Source organism: Rana temporaria, chromosome 12, assembly GCF_905171775.1.
Source record: "Rana temporaria chromosome 12, aRanTem1.1, whole genome shotgun sequence".
NCBI lineage: Eukaryota > Metazoa > Chordata > Amphibia > Anura > Ranidae > Rana > Rana temporaria.
In genome coordinates this window covers 74,822,968-74,841,101 of record NC_053500.1, presented here as the reverse complement: position 1 = coordinate 74,841,101, position 18,134 = coordinate 74,822,968, and the positions used below count along the sequence as shown (strand labels likewise).

At 47.8% G+C, this 18,134-nt stretch overlaps 1 protein-coding gene across 2 annotated transcripts in view; it reads left to right on the top strand.

Annotated features, from left to right (window-relative positions):
* The first annotated feature begins 8,916 nt into the window (after nt 1-8,916).
* ODAD4 (outer dynein arm docking complex subunit 4) overlaps nt 8,917-18,134 on the top strand; it is a 77,437-nt gene continuing 68,219 nt past the window's right edge. The window contains exon 1 of one of the 2 annotated variants that reach the window (XM_040330463.1): nt 8,917-9,173. In XM_040330463.1, coding sequence (XP_040186397.1) covers nt 9,051-9,173 — 123 coding nt within the window. In that variant the 5' untranslated portion in view covers nt 8,917-9,050. The remainder of the gene's footprint in view (nt 9,174-18,134) is intronic. The other variant, XM_040330462.1, reaches the window with a different exon arrangement.

The following is an 18,134-nucleotide window of genomic DNA, read 5'->3' as shown; positions in this document are numbered from 1 at the left end:
ATTTTGACTAAAGTACTAATAATTTAAGATAAAGGAAATATTTTACTCACCGCATTTGAAGCTTCACCTTGCCAGTTCCCGTCTTCTAGTACACGGCAGTCCCTTCTTTCTTCAGTTTCCAGTCTCCAGAGAATAATTCTGGGGTTCCAAACTTGTATAGTCTTGTATATCAGACTCTCTTATGTCACAACCAGACAATAGAGGTCACAGCACAGCTCTTGGGTCTCCATCAGACTTCTGTCCAACTCACAGGATTGCTATCATCACCGGCTTCTGTTACTAAGTCCTGAAAATGTGATTCTGATCCGGGTGACGGCACCAATGTAGTAATCTTGTATAGTGTCCAACACAGAACCATAAGATCCAATGTACTGAAGTCAGAGAGTAAATTAGGTTGTTCCACAGCAACTCACACTAGGTTCTCCAGAGAACGCATTTAATGGATCTTCCAATAACATACAAAGTCCACAGACGATACAAGAATCCAACAGAGTATAATTCAGAATCCCATCTTCTCCTAGACCTGTGCAATGTTCATCATAGAGTGACAAGACAAGACTAGACTTCTTGAATGCCAGCTTCAGTGCTTCAAATATTGGACTCACACTGGAAGGGGGGGGGGGGGGTCAACCAAATAATCCCATTGAATGAATATCCCACCGAGTCTAATTAGCATCAATAAACACTTCCTTATGTAAGGAAGTACCAGGCCACACACCTAGGTCGTCTTAGATAAGATTAACACATCAAAGAGTCCTTTTGATACGTGTCGTTTGACCACCTTTATGTTTTCTAACCCCTTTGATGTGTAACCTTGAATGCCTGTATGTAAACCTATATATACTGTGCCTTTCATATACCACAATATTTTACAATACCTACATATCTATATTAATATTACAACAGGTTAGAGGATATGTGCTAGGGGTGCTTTGGGAGGGGAGAGGAATTGTTGTGCTGGGGGGTCAAACTTCAAATCTGCCCCTCTCCTTCTTGCACAAGTCCTCTCTAACCTAAAACAAAGCACCACCTAGCACATATCCTCTAACCCTCACCCCCTCCCTAAAATAACTGCTGGCAGCATAATTGTTACCAGCCCCCCTTCCCAATGACCATGTCCCCCAAGACTCCTGTTATTACAGACCTCAACCCCGGCCCCCAGGCACATGCTGTAGCACGGTGTCCCTCCTCCTCGGCTCTTCCTCATGGCCTGTGTACTTGTCATATCAGAGCCAAGGAGGAGGCAGGGTACAGTAAGTGCAGCTGATGGGGAGAGGAATGCGATTGAGGTGTGTGTGGGACCGTGGCAGTCAGACCTCGGGCACCCTACGTATCTGTCTCTGCCTCACCACACATTGTGTGGCGCTAAAGAGATCCCTGAAGGGGAGGAGGGAGCTGCAGCGCCCCTCTCAATGTTGCAAAATGAAGGAAAAACGTTCTGGACAGCCGCACTCCAAAAATAAATTGCTTTTATTGTAAAATCAAAAAAACACACACAAAAAGCATGCCACAGCAGTAGGGGTAAAAAAACTGACACGTTTCACACAAAACTTTAGTGCTTAGCTATGAATAAGCACTAAAGTTTGGTGTGAAACGCGTCAGCTTTTTACCCCGTCTGCTGTGGCATGCTTTTTGTGTGTTTTTTTATTTTACAATAAAAGCAATTTATTTTTGGAGTGCGGCTGTCCAGAATGTTTTTCCTTAATTTTGCATCATTCCATGCATTGCCAGCACCCTTGGCTTTGGATCAGGTGAGGAGACTTTCTGATTAGTATCTTAGAGCGGTGATTCCTCTTTTTCATTTTGGCCCCTCTCAATGTGCTGCCAGTCCAGACCTGGTGTCCTTCTCTGTCGGTTATTATCCGGGTGCGGGCCGCACCCCCATAGCGACGCCACTGCGCCCCCGCCTCACCACCCGCCCTGCAATCCGGGGACAAATCCAGGGACAGACAGGCTCCGGAAACAGTTTCATCAATTCGGGGACGTCTGGTCACCCTACCCTATATAAACAAGGTATTTCCCTGATCTGCCTAGCAACATGATGTCATCAGGAGCAGTGACCCTATAGTTAAAATCACTCCCTAGGACACACTTAACCCCTTGATTGTCCCCTAGTGTTTAACCCCTGCCCGTGTCATTTACACAGTAATCAGTGCATTTTTATAGCACTGATCGCTTTATAAATGACAGTGATCCCAAAATAGCGTCAAAAGTGTCCAATGTGTCCGCCGCAATGTCGCAGTCACGATAAAAATCGCAGGTCATCGCCATTACTAATAAGTGAGTGGGAGGAGTTACTGGATCAGCCAGGAGAAAGGAGAGAGAGAAAAAAAGAATATCTCTCACCGCCTGCCCTCACAGTGCCATGGGAACGTCTCACTGATTTTTCGCTGTCTGAGGGAACCCTGATGTGAAGAGGGGGTGCTCTCTGGGGGACACTGTGAGGAAGGGGTGCTCTCTGGGGGACCCTGATGTGAGGAGGGGATGCTCTCTGGGGGACTCTGATGTGAGGAGGGGGGTGCTCTCTGGGGGACCCTGTTGTGAGGAGGGAGTGCTCTCTGGGGGACCCTGATGTGAGAAGGGGGGTGCTCTCTGGGGGACCCTGATGTGAGGAGGAGCAGGGGTCGTCTCCCTGCTCGATAATCGGAGCTGGGCTCCCGCTTTGTGTGAACACTGCGGGAGCAAGCCACAAGCGGCGTGCATGCGCATCCACTACCCGGAAGAGCCGGATCCCGGATATACATACGATGCAAGGAGGGGCTCTCTTATTCGCTCATTCTCTTTCTTTGTTGCTTAATTCTCTTTTTCGTTCGCTCTTTCTCTCACACTCCCTTTCTTTTGCTCTCTCTCTTGCTATTTCGCTCTTGCATGCTCTTTCGCTCGCTCTTTCTCACACTCTATTTTCTTTCTCTTGTTTGGTAACTATCGCTGTCTTCTTCCTTTTTGTCTTTCTTCCTTTTTTCTTTTCTTTTTTTGTTTACTTTCTACTAAATCTCTGTATTGCTTTGGATTTTTCTATGTACAATTTTACAATTTTTTGTTTTCTTTTAGGTATAATTGGACAACTAGGATTTAACCTAAGAAAAACTTTATTAGAACAATAATGTATATTTCCATGTGGCAATAAAAATGTATGTTATTAAAAAGTGTATTTTACAATTTTTTTTTTGCATTTTCTTTTTTAATAAATATTTAATTTATTTAAATACAATTTATTTTAAAGGGAGGTGACTTTTTTCCCGATACTCACTGTATACATGCTTTGGCATTTCAGCCTTGGGTGAGCACCATTGCATCTGCGATTCAGTAAAACAGAATTGGAGAATCCGATATGCAGGTGTCGGGCACTGGATGTGCTACGGTGACTATCCTCTGTAAACCACACCAAACAGAGATCTGCCTATGTAAACTAGGCAGATCACCATTCAGATAAGGGGAAGCAAAGCAGGGACTACAATCCACCTATTAAGGCTCGGTTAACATTGGTGCGCTGTACGTCACTTGTGCTTTGATCAGACATTGCATGTGATTGGCACTGGCAATGCGGTGCCAATCACATGCGATGTCTGAGCAATGCGAGTTCAGCCATACAGCTGTATGGCTGAATCCACATTGAATTTGCACAGAAAAACGGGAAGGGACTTGTTTTTCCCCACACTGGAATGGGTGTTCTCACCTATGCGATCCGATTCTCAGTCCAAATCCACAGTTCACACTGCAATCTGTGAATACATCTAGGGGTGTCATTAACATTGTATTAACACCCACAGCGGTTCACATAGGGCAGTGTGAACTGTCTGTAGGAGAGATGCAATGTGGGAATCGGCACTGCAATTTCCCTGGTTCTCGCATTGCACCAATGTGAACCTGGCTTCAGCCAAACAGATTGCATGGCTGAAATCACTTCATATGGCGTGTAGGACCCTTTTTTTGGTCTGCACCAGAATCGTTCACACCCATGCCATCTGATTGCTGTCCGAATTGACAGTTGGCACTGTTATATGCAAACCGGTCTTTGGGTGCCATCAACTTTGTATTGACACTCCCAGTGGTTCGCATATGGCAGTGTGAGGTAAACTGCCTGCGAGTCAGATGCGATGAGGGAAATCTGCAGTGGAGTCGCAAGGTTCTCGCATTGCACCAATGTGAACCAAGTTTCAACTACTGACAGCAGCACAATCTGTACACAAAACACTGGCAACCCTTAAATCATTCTAAGGGCCGGTTTACACTGCAGCGATGCGGGAACCCTGAGAATCCAATGTGGGTTCCCACATCGCATACAACTCACAGGCCGTTCACATTGCCATATGCAAACTGCTGGGAGTGTCAATGGAAAAATAATGACACCCCCAAATCAGTTCACATATTGCAGTGCGAACTGTCAAATCGGACAGGAATTGGACCGCATGGGTGTGAACATCCATGCGATTTGATTCTGGTGTGGACCAAAAAAAGGGGTCCTGTGAGAGTTTGGTCCGAATGCAAATTCAGCCATACAATCTGTATGGCTGAGTTTGCATCGCACAGACATCGCACTGTAGTGTGGTGCGAATCACATCCAATGTCGGCCAGCACAGCATTGTAAATCAGTGCCCTGTCAAATGATGCCTCCCGTCGAAAAATGCATCCGACGCACTGCGCATGCGCAGTGATGACGTAGCTACAGCTGATCAGGGGACAAGCTAGAGTGACATTATGTACTGCGAATGCGTGGATCGTCAGATGCATTATCCGATGAAAGGCATTATTTGCCTATCTGCACACCTAGTGGCGGTGCGTCCATAGAGGGCGCAGAAGCGCCGCCCCTCTCTCGTTCCTGCACCGCCACTGAAAACAATACATAGATTCATGCATTGCATCTGAATAACGGCAGCTGGCTGGCTGTGAAAGTGTCTATCAGAGGCAGCGGCTCTGATAGGCTTTCCGATTACAGCCTGTGGGCTGTAATCGTCTTCCAAATAGTTAACCAGGGGATGCACGGGGTGTGCGTTCCCTGGTTAACACTGACACGCATCTCAGCCAATCAGGTTCACCGGATCTGGTTACCGGTAACCTGATTGGCTGACGCGACATCGAGGGCGGGACTACTTCGAGGGATCGTGGAGAAGGATGGCTGACCGAGAAAGGTAAGTGCCGGGAGGGTGGGGTAACCTGGTAGTATTTTGGGGTAATCTGGCGGCATTTTAAGGGGAAATCTGGCGGTATTTTTGGGGCAAACTGGCGGCAATTGATGGGCACATTGGCGACAATGGCATGGCACAGTGGCTGCGTTTGGCATGGCACAGTGGCGACAATTGATGGGCACAGTGGCGACAATGGCATGGCACAGTGGCTGCATTTGGCATAGTGGCGACAATTGATGGCACAGTGGCTGCCTTTGGCATGGCACAGTGGAGACAATTGATGGGCACAGTGGCAACAATGGCATGGCACAGTGGCGACAATTGATGGCATGGCACAGTGGCGACAATTGATGGACACAGTGGCAACAATTGATGGCACAGTGACTGCGTTTGATGGCATGGCACAGTGGCAACAATTGATGGCACAGTGGCTGCGTTTAGCATGGAACATTGACGACAATTGATGGGCACAGTGGAGACAATGGCATGGCACAGTGGCGACAATTGATGGCATGGCACAGTGCTGACAATTGATGGCACAGTGGCGACAATTGATAGCATGGCACAGTGGCCACAATTGATGGACACAGTGGTGACAATTAATGGCATGGCACAGTGGAGACAGTTGATGGGCACAGTGGCTGTGTTTGATGGCATGGCACAGTGGCTGCGTTTGATGGCATGGCACAGTGGCGACAATTTTATGGCACAGTGGCGACAATTTAATGGCAAAGTGGCTGCGTTTAATGGGCACAGTGGCGGCAATTGATGGGCACAGTGAGGCTGCAATTGATGTTTTTTTGTTTTCGTTTGTTTGCGCCCCCCCAAAAATTTTGAGCACCAGTCGCCACTGTCTGCACAGCGCTGAGGCAAAATTCAAGTCATATTGGGCCAGATTCACAGAGCAGATACGACGGCGTATCTCCTGATACGCCGTTGTATCTGTTGTTCTATCTATGCGACTGATTCATGGAATCAGTTACGCATAGATAGCCATAAGATCCGACAGGTGTAATTGTTTTACACTGTCGGATCTTAAGATGCAATACCGCGGCCGCCGCTGGGGGGAGTTTGCGTCGTAAACCAGCGTCGGGTATGCAAATTAGGAGTTACGGCGATCCACAACGGTTTTTCGCTTTCGCTACGTCGCCGCTAGTCTAGTTTGCCGTCGCAAAGTTAGTCGTCGTTTTTGGTGCCTTAACTTTACACAGCACACGTATGTGCTGTATAAAGTATGGCCGTCGTTCCCGCGTCGAAATTTAAAAATTCATGTCGTTTGCGCAAGACGTTCGGGAATACGAAAATATGCTACGCACGTCGCTGTTCGAAAAAATGACGTCACGTCGCGCAAAGCACGGCGGGTAATTCAAAAGGGAGCATGCGCAGTAGGTCCGGCGCGGGAGCGCGCCTAATTTAAATGGCACACGCCCCTTTGAATTACGCGGGCTTACGCCGGAGGCCGCCGGCGTAGTTTTCATCGCAAGTGCTTTGTGAATCAGGCACTTGCGATTAAAACTTGCGGCGGTGTAACGTATCTACGATACGGCCTTACGTATCTAAGATACGTTACGCCGCCGTGATTCTACGTGAATCTGGGCCATAGTGCCTTGCTCTGTCCACGCCTGTGTAAGGAAGCCCTAAAGGGGAGGTGGAAGTATTGGGGGTCACATTACAGCCTAATATTCCACTTTGATCAAAAGTTAAATCTGCAATAAACTGCAGCAATGATTCACCTCACACACATAAAGGAGTTTTGCAGGGAGAGGGCATGCAATGAATCTGTACGGCGTGTGATGGCATTGTACAACATGCAATGGCTCTGTATGGCTTGTCATGGCATTGTACAACATGCAATGGCTCTGTATGGCTTGTCATGGCATTGTACAACATGCAATGGCTCTGTATGGCTTGTCATGGCATTGTACAACATGCAATGGCTCTGTACGGCATGTCATGGCATTGTACAACATTCAATTACACTGTACAACATGTGATGGCTCTGTATGGCATTGTACAACATGTGATGGCACTGTAAGGCATGTCATGGCACTGGTGAGGAGTATGTCTGCTCACAGTGTGCATATTGTATATTCTGCTCTCTCCCTGCAAAACTCCTTTATGTGTGTGAGGTGAATTGTTGCTGCAGTTTATTGCAGATTTAACTTCTGATCAAAGTAGAATATTAGGCTATAATGTGACCCCCAAGACCGCAGTCACAATATGTCACAGTCACAATATGACTGTTGGATTTTGCCTCAGCGCTGTGCAGATAGTCAAATAATGCCTTCCATCGGATAATGCATCTGACGATCCACGCATGCGCAGTACGTAACGTTACTCTAGCTGGTCTTCCGATCAGCTGTAGTTACGTCATCACTGTGCATGCGCAGTGCCAGTGTAATTAGTACAGTAATCACTGTGCTAGTGTTAGCGCAATATCGCAGGCGGACAATAAGTCACTGATTGCTGCCATTACTAGTTTAATAATAAAGAAAAATAAATGGATGTTTACACCATTGTTTGTAGATAGTAATAATATTACAAAATACAATCAATATACGCTTATTTTTTTGGATGTGACTAAAAAGCATTACCAGAATTGTCCTTGATCTAAAAAAATTTTTATATTCTTTAATATAAAAAAATCTTTTTTTATATTTTTTTGTCTTAGTTTTATATGTTAAAGTGGTTGTATATGACTTTTACCTACAGGTAAGCCTATAATAAGGCTTACCTGTAGGTATAAAGAATATCTCCTAAACCTGTATGGTTTAGGAGATATTCCCCCCGCAATGCGCCGCTGATTGCAGCGGCGCATGCGCAGCGGGGATCCTCGGCTAAAGGACCGGCAGCCGCCGGACCTTGCCGAATTGAAGTCTCCCATGCGCATGCGCGGGAGTGACATCATCGCCACTCCAGCCAATCACAGCGCTGGAGCGCCGATACCCAGAAGACACCCTGCCGATGCCTACAGTGCTATGGCAAACTGTCCGGTAGAAGGATGGCCTTGCGGAGGCATTACTGAGCATGTGCGAGATTTGGAGGTGCATGCTGGGTAGTCAGCTCCATAAAATTAACATAGGAGGGTGTATTGTCACAGTTTGCTGCCTATCCTAGAATGCTCCGGAAGTCACGTGGCGGCCAACTGCGCATGCGCGATGCGTTCCAAACGCAAGTGCGATGCGTTGCAATGCATTCACGACAGTGCACACCAGTGAAACCTCAGTCGGCATCCAGGCTCTTTCCTTAACATCCCCGTGGATTGGAGGATGTTAAAAAAAGAGCCACGTCGCCCTGAATGCCGGGTTCGCTGCTGTGTACTGTCGAAAATCCATTGGAACGCATCGCACTTGCGTTTGGAACGCATCGCGCATGCGCAGTTGGCCGCCACGTGACTTCCGCAGCATTCTAGGATAGGCAGCAAACTGTGACACTACAGGGGCTTCAGATGCCCACAGCTAAAATGGAACCTGTCTGCTTCTGAGATCTGTAGGTGACAACGTTTTTCAAATAAAGTAAAAGCATAAAATGTGACATGTTAGAAGTGTGCATGCACAGGTTTGGACAATTACAGAGCAGTTTTAAAAATATATATATATGTTTGGGGGACTGGAACTCCCCTTTAAAGTTCGATATAAAAAAAGTGAATTGGAGGTCACATGCTTCCTATCAAACGTGGAGCTCCACTCTGCAGCCAGACCCCTCTCTCACAAGCTGAGCAATTACTTTCTACCAGCCGCACGTGACTAAACTCCGCCCCATGAGCACTTTTCATTGGAACTCGACTTCCCTGCCCATCATTGGCTGTTGGAGGAAGCTGGAGAAACCATGATTGTTTGCATGTTGCTAAGCGACAGGCTGGCTGCTAGGAACACTTTGTGAGATAAAGTTGGTGTGTACAGACGGCCGGCTGCTGTGATCTGCATGATGGCTGAGGAGGTGGATGGAGAGCAGGGACCCCGCAGTACCTTCACCACATACATGGCTGAGGGAGAGCAACTCTACCACAAGGGGGAGTACAGCAAAGCCAAGGAGAGCTTCAGCAATGTAAGAGGGCTGGGACTTGTAGTCCTACAGAAACTGTGCTGGGTGGAATCAGTACATGGGGAAATATATGTTCAAATGGGCTTGAATTATTTTTTTTTAAAGTGTATGGAATTCATTAGTTTGTACTGTGTAAAGGGTAAAATTCAGTGGCGGTGCATGGGCGCCGCCCCCTCTATCCAGCTACCCCCTCTATGAACAATGGATAGATCCATGCATTGCATTAATCCATCCATTGCTGCCGCTACCACCCCCTATTCAGGTGCCCGGGTCCTTGCCGGGTGCCTGAATTACAGCGGCGGGGGGTGCTTTTGAAGCACCTGATTAGTGATAAGCTTTAATGGGCATCAAAAAAAGTGACCTGCAAGCACCTTTTTTGCCGCTCGCAGTTCACCCAGGTGTGTTAGAACAGCGAAATTAATATTCGCTTTTCTAACACTGAACCACATCTCTGCCAATCAGGTGCTCAGGTCTGTTACCCGTCACCTAATTAGCTGAAACAACCGGCTCTGTGATTGGACGCCTGATGTGAGGAGACATATGGAGGACACCGCTTGCCACCGTCGCCCGCTGCCCCACAGAGACAGGGTAAGTGCTTGGCAGATGGCGGGGGGGTCACAGTGGCTGTGTTTGATGGGCACAGTGGCTGTGTTTGATGGGCACAGTGGCTGCGTTTGATGGGCACAGTGGTGGCGTTTGATGGGCACAGTGGTGGCATTTGATGGCACAATGGCTTCAAATGTGTTTTTTTTTTTTTTTTTTTTTTTTTCAGTTTGATTGTGCCCCGAATGATTTTGAGCACCAGCCGCCACTGGTAAAACCCTTTTTCCTTTTTTTTTGTTCCACCTGAGGAGATTTCTTGTCACTTTCTGTCTTGGAAGTTGTACTGGTGACACTTTGTACTGCATAGCTTCCGACTGTCCCTGATTTGGAGAAATGTGCCTCTGTCCCTCATTCCTCCTCATTTGTCCCTCATTTTGGTCTGATCTATACAGATGTATATAAAATGCAATTTTTATCTATCAAAAAGTGTTTCCCAGTGCTAAACCTTTCATCCAATCTCTAAATTGCTGCATTTGTACATTTCAAAAGCAAATATAACGGAATAGTAATTGTAAGGGAAAAAAAAAAACACTTGTGGGTTTAACAAATCTTTTTCTGTTTAATTCTCCTTTTTAAGGGGGCATGGCAAGGGGTGTGTCCTATGCCTAAATACTTTTGCTGATAGGTGTCCCTCACTTCCATCTCAGAAAGTTGGGAGGTATGATTACTGTCTGTAGATTTACTGACCAGTCAGATATGAAATCTACTTGACTGGTCAGTGGGAAGAATGTCCCTTACATTGGTGATCAGTGGGAAGAATGTCCCTTACATTGGTGATCAGTGGGAAGAATGTCCCTTACATTGGTGATCAGTGGGAAGAATGTTCCTTACATTGGTGATCAGTGAGAAGAATGCTCCTTACATTGGTGATCAGTGGGAAGAATGCCCCTTACATTGGTGGTCAGCGAGAGAAGAATGTCCCTTACATTGGTGATCAGTGAGAAGAATGTCCCTTACATTGGTGATCAGTGGGAAGAATGCTCCTTACATTGGTGATCAGTGAGAAGAATGTCCCTTACATTGGTGATCAGTGGGAAGAATGTCCCTTACATTGGTGGTCAGTGAGAAGAATGCTCCTTACATTGGTGATCAGTGGGAAGAATGTCCCTTACATTGGTGATCAGTGGGAAGAATGTTCTTTACATTGGTGATCAGTGAGAAGAATGTCCCTTACATTGGTGATCAGTGGGAAGAATGTTCCTTACATTGGTGGTCAGTGAGAAGAATGCTCCTTACATTGGTGATCAGTGGGAAGAATGTCCCTTACATTGGTGGTGATCAGTGGGAAGAATGTCCCTTACATTGGTGGTGATCAGTGGGAAGAATGTCCCTTACATTGGTGGTCAGTGAGAAGAATGTCCCTTACATTGGTGATCAGTGAGAAGAATGTCCCTTACATTGGTGATCAGTGGGAAGAATGTTCCTTACATTGGTGATCAGTGGGAAGAATGCTCCTTACATTGGTGATCAGTGAGAAGAATGTCCCTTACATTGGTGATCAGTGGGAAGAAGGAGGAGGACACACCCAAGGAGCTCTCTGAGAGATCCAACCTTTTTTCAAGCCTGGGCCTTGCCTGCTAGCTTGGCCCAGGAATAATGCCTGATCCTGGGGGAGGCCCTGGGACGGATGCCCCTGATGATACGGGGCCTAGTGAGGAGGAGGAGGTGGTGCAGGATCTGACTGTGGGTCCAGGCCCTGGTGAGAATACGGATGTATTCAGACAAAAGGTAATCGATCGGTTTCGGGCGATCGGAAGAGCGGAGGAGAAACTTAAAAGTTTGAAAGCTGAACATAAAAACTTCAAAACCAAGTACTTCCAGGCCTGGAGTAAGAACCGTTCAGCCATGAAGCCTGAGCTACAAGAGATGGAGGAGAAAGTGAAGATACAATCTTTACTATTGGAGAAGTTAAAAGATAAAAGTGGAGCTTTTTCTGAAAAATTTAAAAATGAGAGGAGATTTGCCAGCCAGACCTCTGTGGATCAGCGGCAGTCACAGGTTACAGACAACCCGGGTCCATCTGCCTCTGCGCCTCTCCCCCCATGTCAGGCTGGGGAATCGCCAGCGGCAACCAGCCAGGGGGTTGAGGGTCAACATGGCACCTTACGGTTCATCCAGCAGATGGAGTCACCCCTAAGGGCAGACGGGTCTGCTGGTGAGGCATCAGAAGTCGCTGTGGAGTCGCAGAGGGGTCGCAGACCGGCACTGGTGGAGAAATCCCAGTGTACTGTGCAGCCGCTTTCCAACATGTCTGCCCCTCCGGCTGCAGTGAGTGGTGTCCCGGCTAAAGTGAGTGGTGTCCCGGCTAAAGTGAGTGGTGTTTCTGCTGTGGAAAAATCCTCTGCAGATATGAAGGAAAAACCCCTGGCAGAGGTGTCACCAGCCCACCAGAGCAGTATGGATGGATCTACATCATGCGCCCTGCAAATGGATTCTGTTGTGACTGCTGGGATCTGTGGTTCTACAACCAAGATGGCTGCCAGCTCCAAAGAGCCAGTTTCAGCCTCACCTGGGCTGACTGATGCAGGTGGGGGAGGGGAGCAGCACAGTGCAGCAAGTGGAGTGGAAGCAGCGATGGAAGCCTCCTGCACTGGTTCACCTGGTGCTGGATTACAACAACCTTCACCCTGCTCAGTTGACAATCCTGCCCTGATGGAGAAGAGTCTGCCTGGAGGTGAAGTATGTGTGGATACCGCTGTGAATGTGGACACGGCAGGAATTAGGAATGTGCCAGGAAATAATGACCGTAATATTATTGATGAAGCAATGGATGTGGTGGGTGGTGGTGAAGGGGTTAACAATGACATTTTTCCTCCTGCTCAGCAGAGGAAAGACTCATCTGCCAAACGCACAACTGGACCCTCTGCGGGGAGGTCTGTGAACAACGGCAGCTATGCATCAGTTTTGGGGAATCGCACCAAGGAGGGTGGGGGGAATGGTGCAAATGTTGGTGGTCACAATTTGGGGGGGTTTAGTGGTGGGATGGTTGGTGGGTATAAGAGAAGAAATGTGGTCCAGTTGAAGTGGGAGGGGGAGGGGACCCCACCAGTAAGGGGGAGGGTGGCAGAGTTGATCCTGGAAATGGGGTTCAAAGTCGCAGACATTTTTGCTTTGATTTGTCCTGTTGGGAGTTGGGAATTTGATTTATCCTTTGTAAAACCTGAGGGTCTGGATTTATTTTGGGAACGTTTTAGGGGGCGCAGGGACCTTCCGCAGTGGAATGGTTGGATGCCAAAGGTGGTTTCCAGGCAGCCTCTAATAAAATCAGTGACGATCCTTGTGCGTAACGAATCCATCCCAGAGGCTGATTTGGTAGTATGGTTACGCCGATATGGTGAGGTCCTCGCTCCACTGCGGAAGGTCCTTGATCAGCATGGGATATGGACAGGGGCCTGGACAGTGTCACTAAAATTGGGGGTACAGGGAAATATTGTTCAACATCTGCCCTGTTCAGCCTTTCTGGGGAGGGACAGGCTGACCATTTTTTACCAGGGTCAGCCTAAGGTGTGCAATAAATGTGGTGACAAGGGCCATTTTGCCTCCACCTGCACCCGCAAGAAATGCTCTTTGTGCCAGGAGCTCGGCCATTTGGCTAAAGACTGTACTGACATTCGGTGCAATTTGTGCCAAAAGCTTGGTCACCCCTACAGTCAATGCCCGGAGGCATTACATAACCTGCCAGGGTTGGAGGCTGAGCTGCAGAGGCTGGATAAGGAGGATGAGGCCACTGAAACTCTTGTTGTCCCTCCTGTGTCTGTGACACCTGTTTCTGTTCCCCCTAGTGATGTGGTCCCTGAGTCTGTCCCTCCTGTGTCTGTGACATCTGTTTCTGTTCCCCCTAGTGATGTGGTCCCTGAGTCTGTCCCTTCTGTGTCTGTGACATCTGTTTCTGTTCCCCATAGAGATGTGGTCCCTAAATCTGTCCCTCCTGTCCCTAATCCATCTATTCGTAGATCCTCCAGACTGGCGGAGGCTGCTGGGGGGGCAGGTTTAGCGGATCTTCCCACTCAGCCTCCAGTCCCTGCCCCTCGGCAGCGCAAGCGTGGTCAGGGGAATGTGGGGGTGCTGGATGGGGGTGGGGCTGATGGAGGGGTGTCCATACCCCATGTCTCACATTCAGTTGATGGATTCGGATGAGGAGGGGTGGGAGACGATCAGGAGGAAGAAAAAAAAGAAGAGAAAGGCTAGAAAACCAGTCGTCTCTTCCTCAGAGTCGGATCCAAGAGGGGTTCCCCTTGGTAACACCTTTTCTGTGTTGTCGGGTGATGAGATGTCTTTGTCTTCCTCTTTTTCATCCATGGATGAGGGGGAGTCACGTAGTTTGAAGAGAGCGGTTTCTGGTGATGAGAGTGTGGTGAAGGTCAAGAAACGACTACCCCAATCATCCTGATGGCAGTTCCCCCTCCGATAAAGGTGGCGACCATTAATGTCGCCAGCATTAAATCTGCAAGAGCTCGTGATATGGCCTTATTTTTGCTCAGCGAGTTTGATGCCGAGATTTTATTTTTGCAAGAGACCTGGCTCCATACTTTGGCCGATGTCCATCTGGCAAAAAGGGAGTGGAGATGCGGTCCCTCCTTTTGGTCTCTTGCGGCTGAGCCCTGCAGCGGAGTTGCGGTACTTTTTAAAACCGATATGGTAACGTGCCGGCGGGTAATTGAGGTAGAAATAGGTAGATGCATGGTGTTGGACGTTTCTGTTAGGGGGCATGACCTGCGCCTGATCAATATTTATGGGCCGCAGTCAAGGTGGGGCAGGAAATGCCTCCTCACAGAGATCAAGCCCTTCCTTTTTACGTCCCAGCAGGTTGTCTTTGGAGGTGACTTTAACACCATCATTAGGCCTGAAGACAGGAGAGGCTCCATAGACAGGCTGGGATACGATAGCGTTTTTCTTAGAGATATGGTGAGACAAGCAGGCCTGGTAGATGTGCATATTAAGCACTGCCCTGGCAGCACGGGATTCACATTTCAGAGAGGGAATAGTCAGAGTAGGATAGATAGGTTTTTTTTTTAAAGGAGAACTCTGCTTTCTCGGCTCCTGAGTTGAGGACGGTGGAGTTCTCTGACCACTGTATGCTGTCTGTGACTCTGAATGCCTCGGACACTCCACCCAGGGGAAGGGGTACCTGGAAACTGAATTCGGCTCTCCTGGAAGATGTAGAGGTAAGACAATCCTTTGAGGATTTTTTTCAGGCACAGGTTTCTATTCTGGACTTTTGCAGCAGTAAGTCAGAGTGGTGGGAGCTTGTGAAACAAAGGGCAATTGGACTTTTCAAGGCCATAGGTAAGAAGAAGCAGCTTGGTATGTACATTGTCTACCAGCATTTGCGGAGGAAGCTTGATCGTCTTGTCTCGTATGGAGGAGATCCAGGGGAGATCTCTGAGGTGAAGTTTCTTCTTAGGAAGTGTCAATACGACCGGCGTGCCTCCTTGGTTCTGGAGAGGGATTATGGAAAATATCACTCGCCTGATCCTTACCAGAACTGTAAGCAAGGCATAGCAGTTAAGACGGTCATAGGCCTGAGGGATGGTACGGGTTCCCTGGTGAAGTCCAGATCAGGGATCCTGGAGATCTTCAGATCATATTACGCTGACCTTCTGGGAAGAAAGGACCTTTGTCGGGACAAGATGGAAAGCTTTCTGGATTCTACTCCAGGATTGGGAAATGGTACATTGCCTTTGATGGATTTGACAGAACCAATTTCAGCGGATGAGGTAGTTCATGCTATAGACAAGCTGGCTACCAAAAAATCGCCTGGGCCAGATGGGTTGACAGCTGAATTCTACAAGTGTTTTAAGTCCATTCTGGCTCCCTTTTTAGCAGAGGTTTATAACAGCTGTCTAGAAGAGGGTTCGCTCCCTCCCTCCATGAGGCAATCCGCTGTGATTCTTCTGTCAAAAGGTAAAGACCCCTCAATGATTGAGAACTGGCGCCCCATCAGTCTTCTCAATGTTGATAGAAAGATCTTGGCGAAGATTCTTTTTTGGCGCTTGTCGTCAGTGGCAGGCGATTTGTTGTCCAGTCATCAGCACTGCTCAGTCCAAGGTAGAAGCACCTTTTCAGCGATTTTAGCTGTCCGGGAGGCTTTGGAACGATGCAGGGCTGCTGGATGGAGAAAGTACTTGCTGGCACTTGATCAGGCGAAGGCTTTTGATAGAGTCAATCACTAGTACCTGTATTTGCTACTTGGTAGATACGGCCTGCAGGGGAGGTTTATAGATTGGCTGAAGACATTATATAGAGGGGCTGAGAGCTTCCCACTGGTTAATGGTTGGGTTGGACGGCCTTTTGAGGTTGGCTCTGGTGTGCGCCAGGGATGTCCTCTGAGCCCCCTGCTATATGTATTCGCAATCGACCCCTTCATAAAAAGGCTAGAGTGTGGATCGTTGTGCGGGGTGCCTTTGGGCATTGCTGGTGTGCCGCCCTTGAAGGTCGTGGCCTACGCCGATGATGTGTCTGTTATTGTCTCTGGGACGGAGGAGGCGCAGGAGGTGGTCTCTATGATAGAGCAGTACACAGAGGCCTCTGGTTCTAAAGTCAACCATGAAAAGAGTGAAGTTTTCTGGATGGGTGAGGAGGGTGAAAGCTTCGAACTTCCGGATGCCTTCCCAGAGCCCCAGCAGGAAATTAAAGTGTTGGGCATCAAATTTGGTCCTGGTGACTATGGTCATCGAAATTGGGAAAGCAGGTTGGTGTGTGCCAATGCCAAAGTAGCAAGCTGGAAGAAATGGAGGCTTTCCTTGAGGGAGAGGGTTGACTTGATCAAAACGTACCTGGTCCCAATCTTTTTATATGTCAGCTTCGTCTGTATCTTGCCATCATCTCTCTATGCAAGGGTGTACAGCTGTTTTTTCCAACTGTTCTGGGGAAATAGGCTGAACCTGATCAAACGCAATGTAACTTACCTGTCTAGGCGGGAGGGTGGCCTAGGAATGGTCAACCCAATAGTTTTCTTTTCTCTGCTCTTTTTAAAGTACAATCTTGGTAACATGCTAGCAGAGAACCCGCCGGGATGGGTGGGTATTTTTCAGTCTTGTTTTAGGCCTTTTCTGCGATGCTGGGAAGATGGCGGGCCAGTGAAAAGTCTGAGAGTCCAACATGGCAAGCTCCCGGCTTATGTTGCCCCGTGTCTGAAAATACTTCGGCAGTGGCAGGTGACAGCGGAGGATATCAAGTCCCTCCCCAGGAAGCTTCTGGAGAAGAGAATTTTGAGCTCGGCTTTCAGTGTGTCACTGGCCTTAAGGGATTGCCCAGGCTCTGTAATGAGGGAGGGATTGCGTTTAATCAATTTAGAAAGAATCCCTCTGAAGTTTAGGGATCAAGCCTGGCTCGCTTTCCATGGAAGGCTCTATGTGAGAGGGAACCTGAAGAATCGCTCTGTGGATGATCGGGATTGTCCTAGAGCGGAGTGTGTTGGTAAAGTGGAGTCTATGGACCACTTTTTGCTGCAGTGTCCCTTTAACATAGAGGTGTATAAAAGGGTGGGGAGGGCTCTAGGCATTCCCTTTTTCTATCGCATGAGTTATGCGGAGTGGGTGTACGGGGCATTCCCGACTCACTGGGATTTTGATTTTAATACACTTTTTCTGGTTAGTATAGTTGTCCGTTACTTCACATGGAATGCACGGTGTCAGATTACCCTGCGGAAGAAAGTCCTCTCTGTCGAGGTGGTGGTGCACGATATTCTGGGTGAGGTTGGGAAAATTCGGGGTCTTGAGAAGGGCAGGGAACCTAGGGCGGTCTGGAAAAGGGCGTGGAGGAATATCAGACCTGCCTTTGGTGAGCTGCCCGTCTCTGAGTGAGGAGTTCTTTTCCCTTTCTGTCTCTTTCACTCCCTTAGCTTTTGTTGGTTAGTATCTTTTTGAAGAAGGGCTGCATGCATAATGGGTGCGGGTTTGTTTCTTGACCTTGTAGGTTTGTCTGGTGTAGTGGTGTGTGTTGTAGTAGGATTTATTTCACCAGTGGTTACATGATTTTTGCTTTACTGTAAAGTCTTTTGTTTGAGAGCAGATTTGCTATATTTATTTTTATTTATGTAAATATGTATATATTTATGTATTTTTTATATATAGTGATTTTATGCTTTTTGTTTGCAAGACTTTTAATAAACAAAATTGGGAAGAATGTCCCTTACATTGGTGATCAGTGAGAAGAATGTCCCTTACATTGGTGATCAGTGGGAAGAATGTCCCTTACATTGGTGATCAGTGAGAAGAATGTCCCTTACATTGGTGGTCAGTGAGAAGAATGCTCCTTACATTGGTGATCAGTGGGAAGAATGTTCCTTACATTGGTGATCAGTGGGAAGAATGTCCCTTACATTGGTGGTGATCAGTGGGAAGAATGTCCCTTACATTG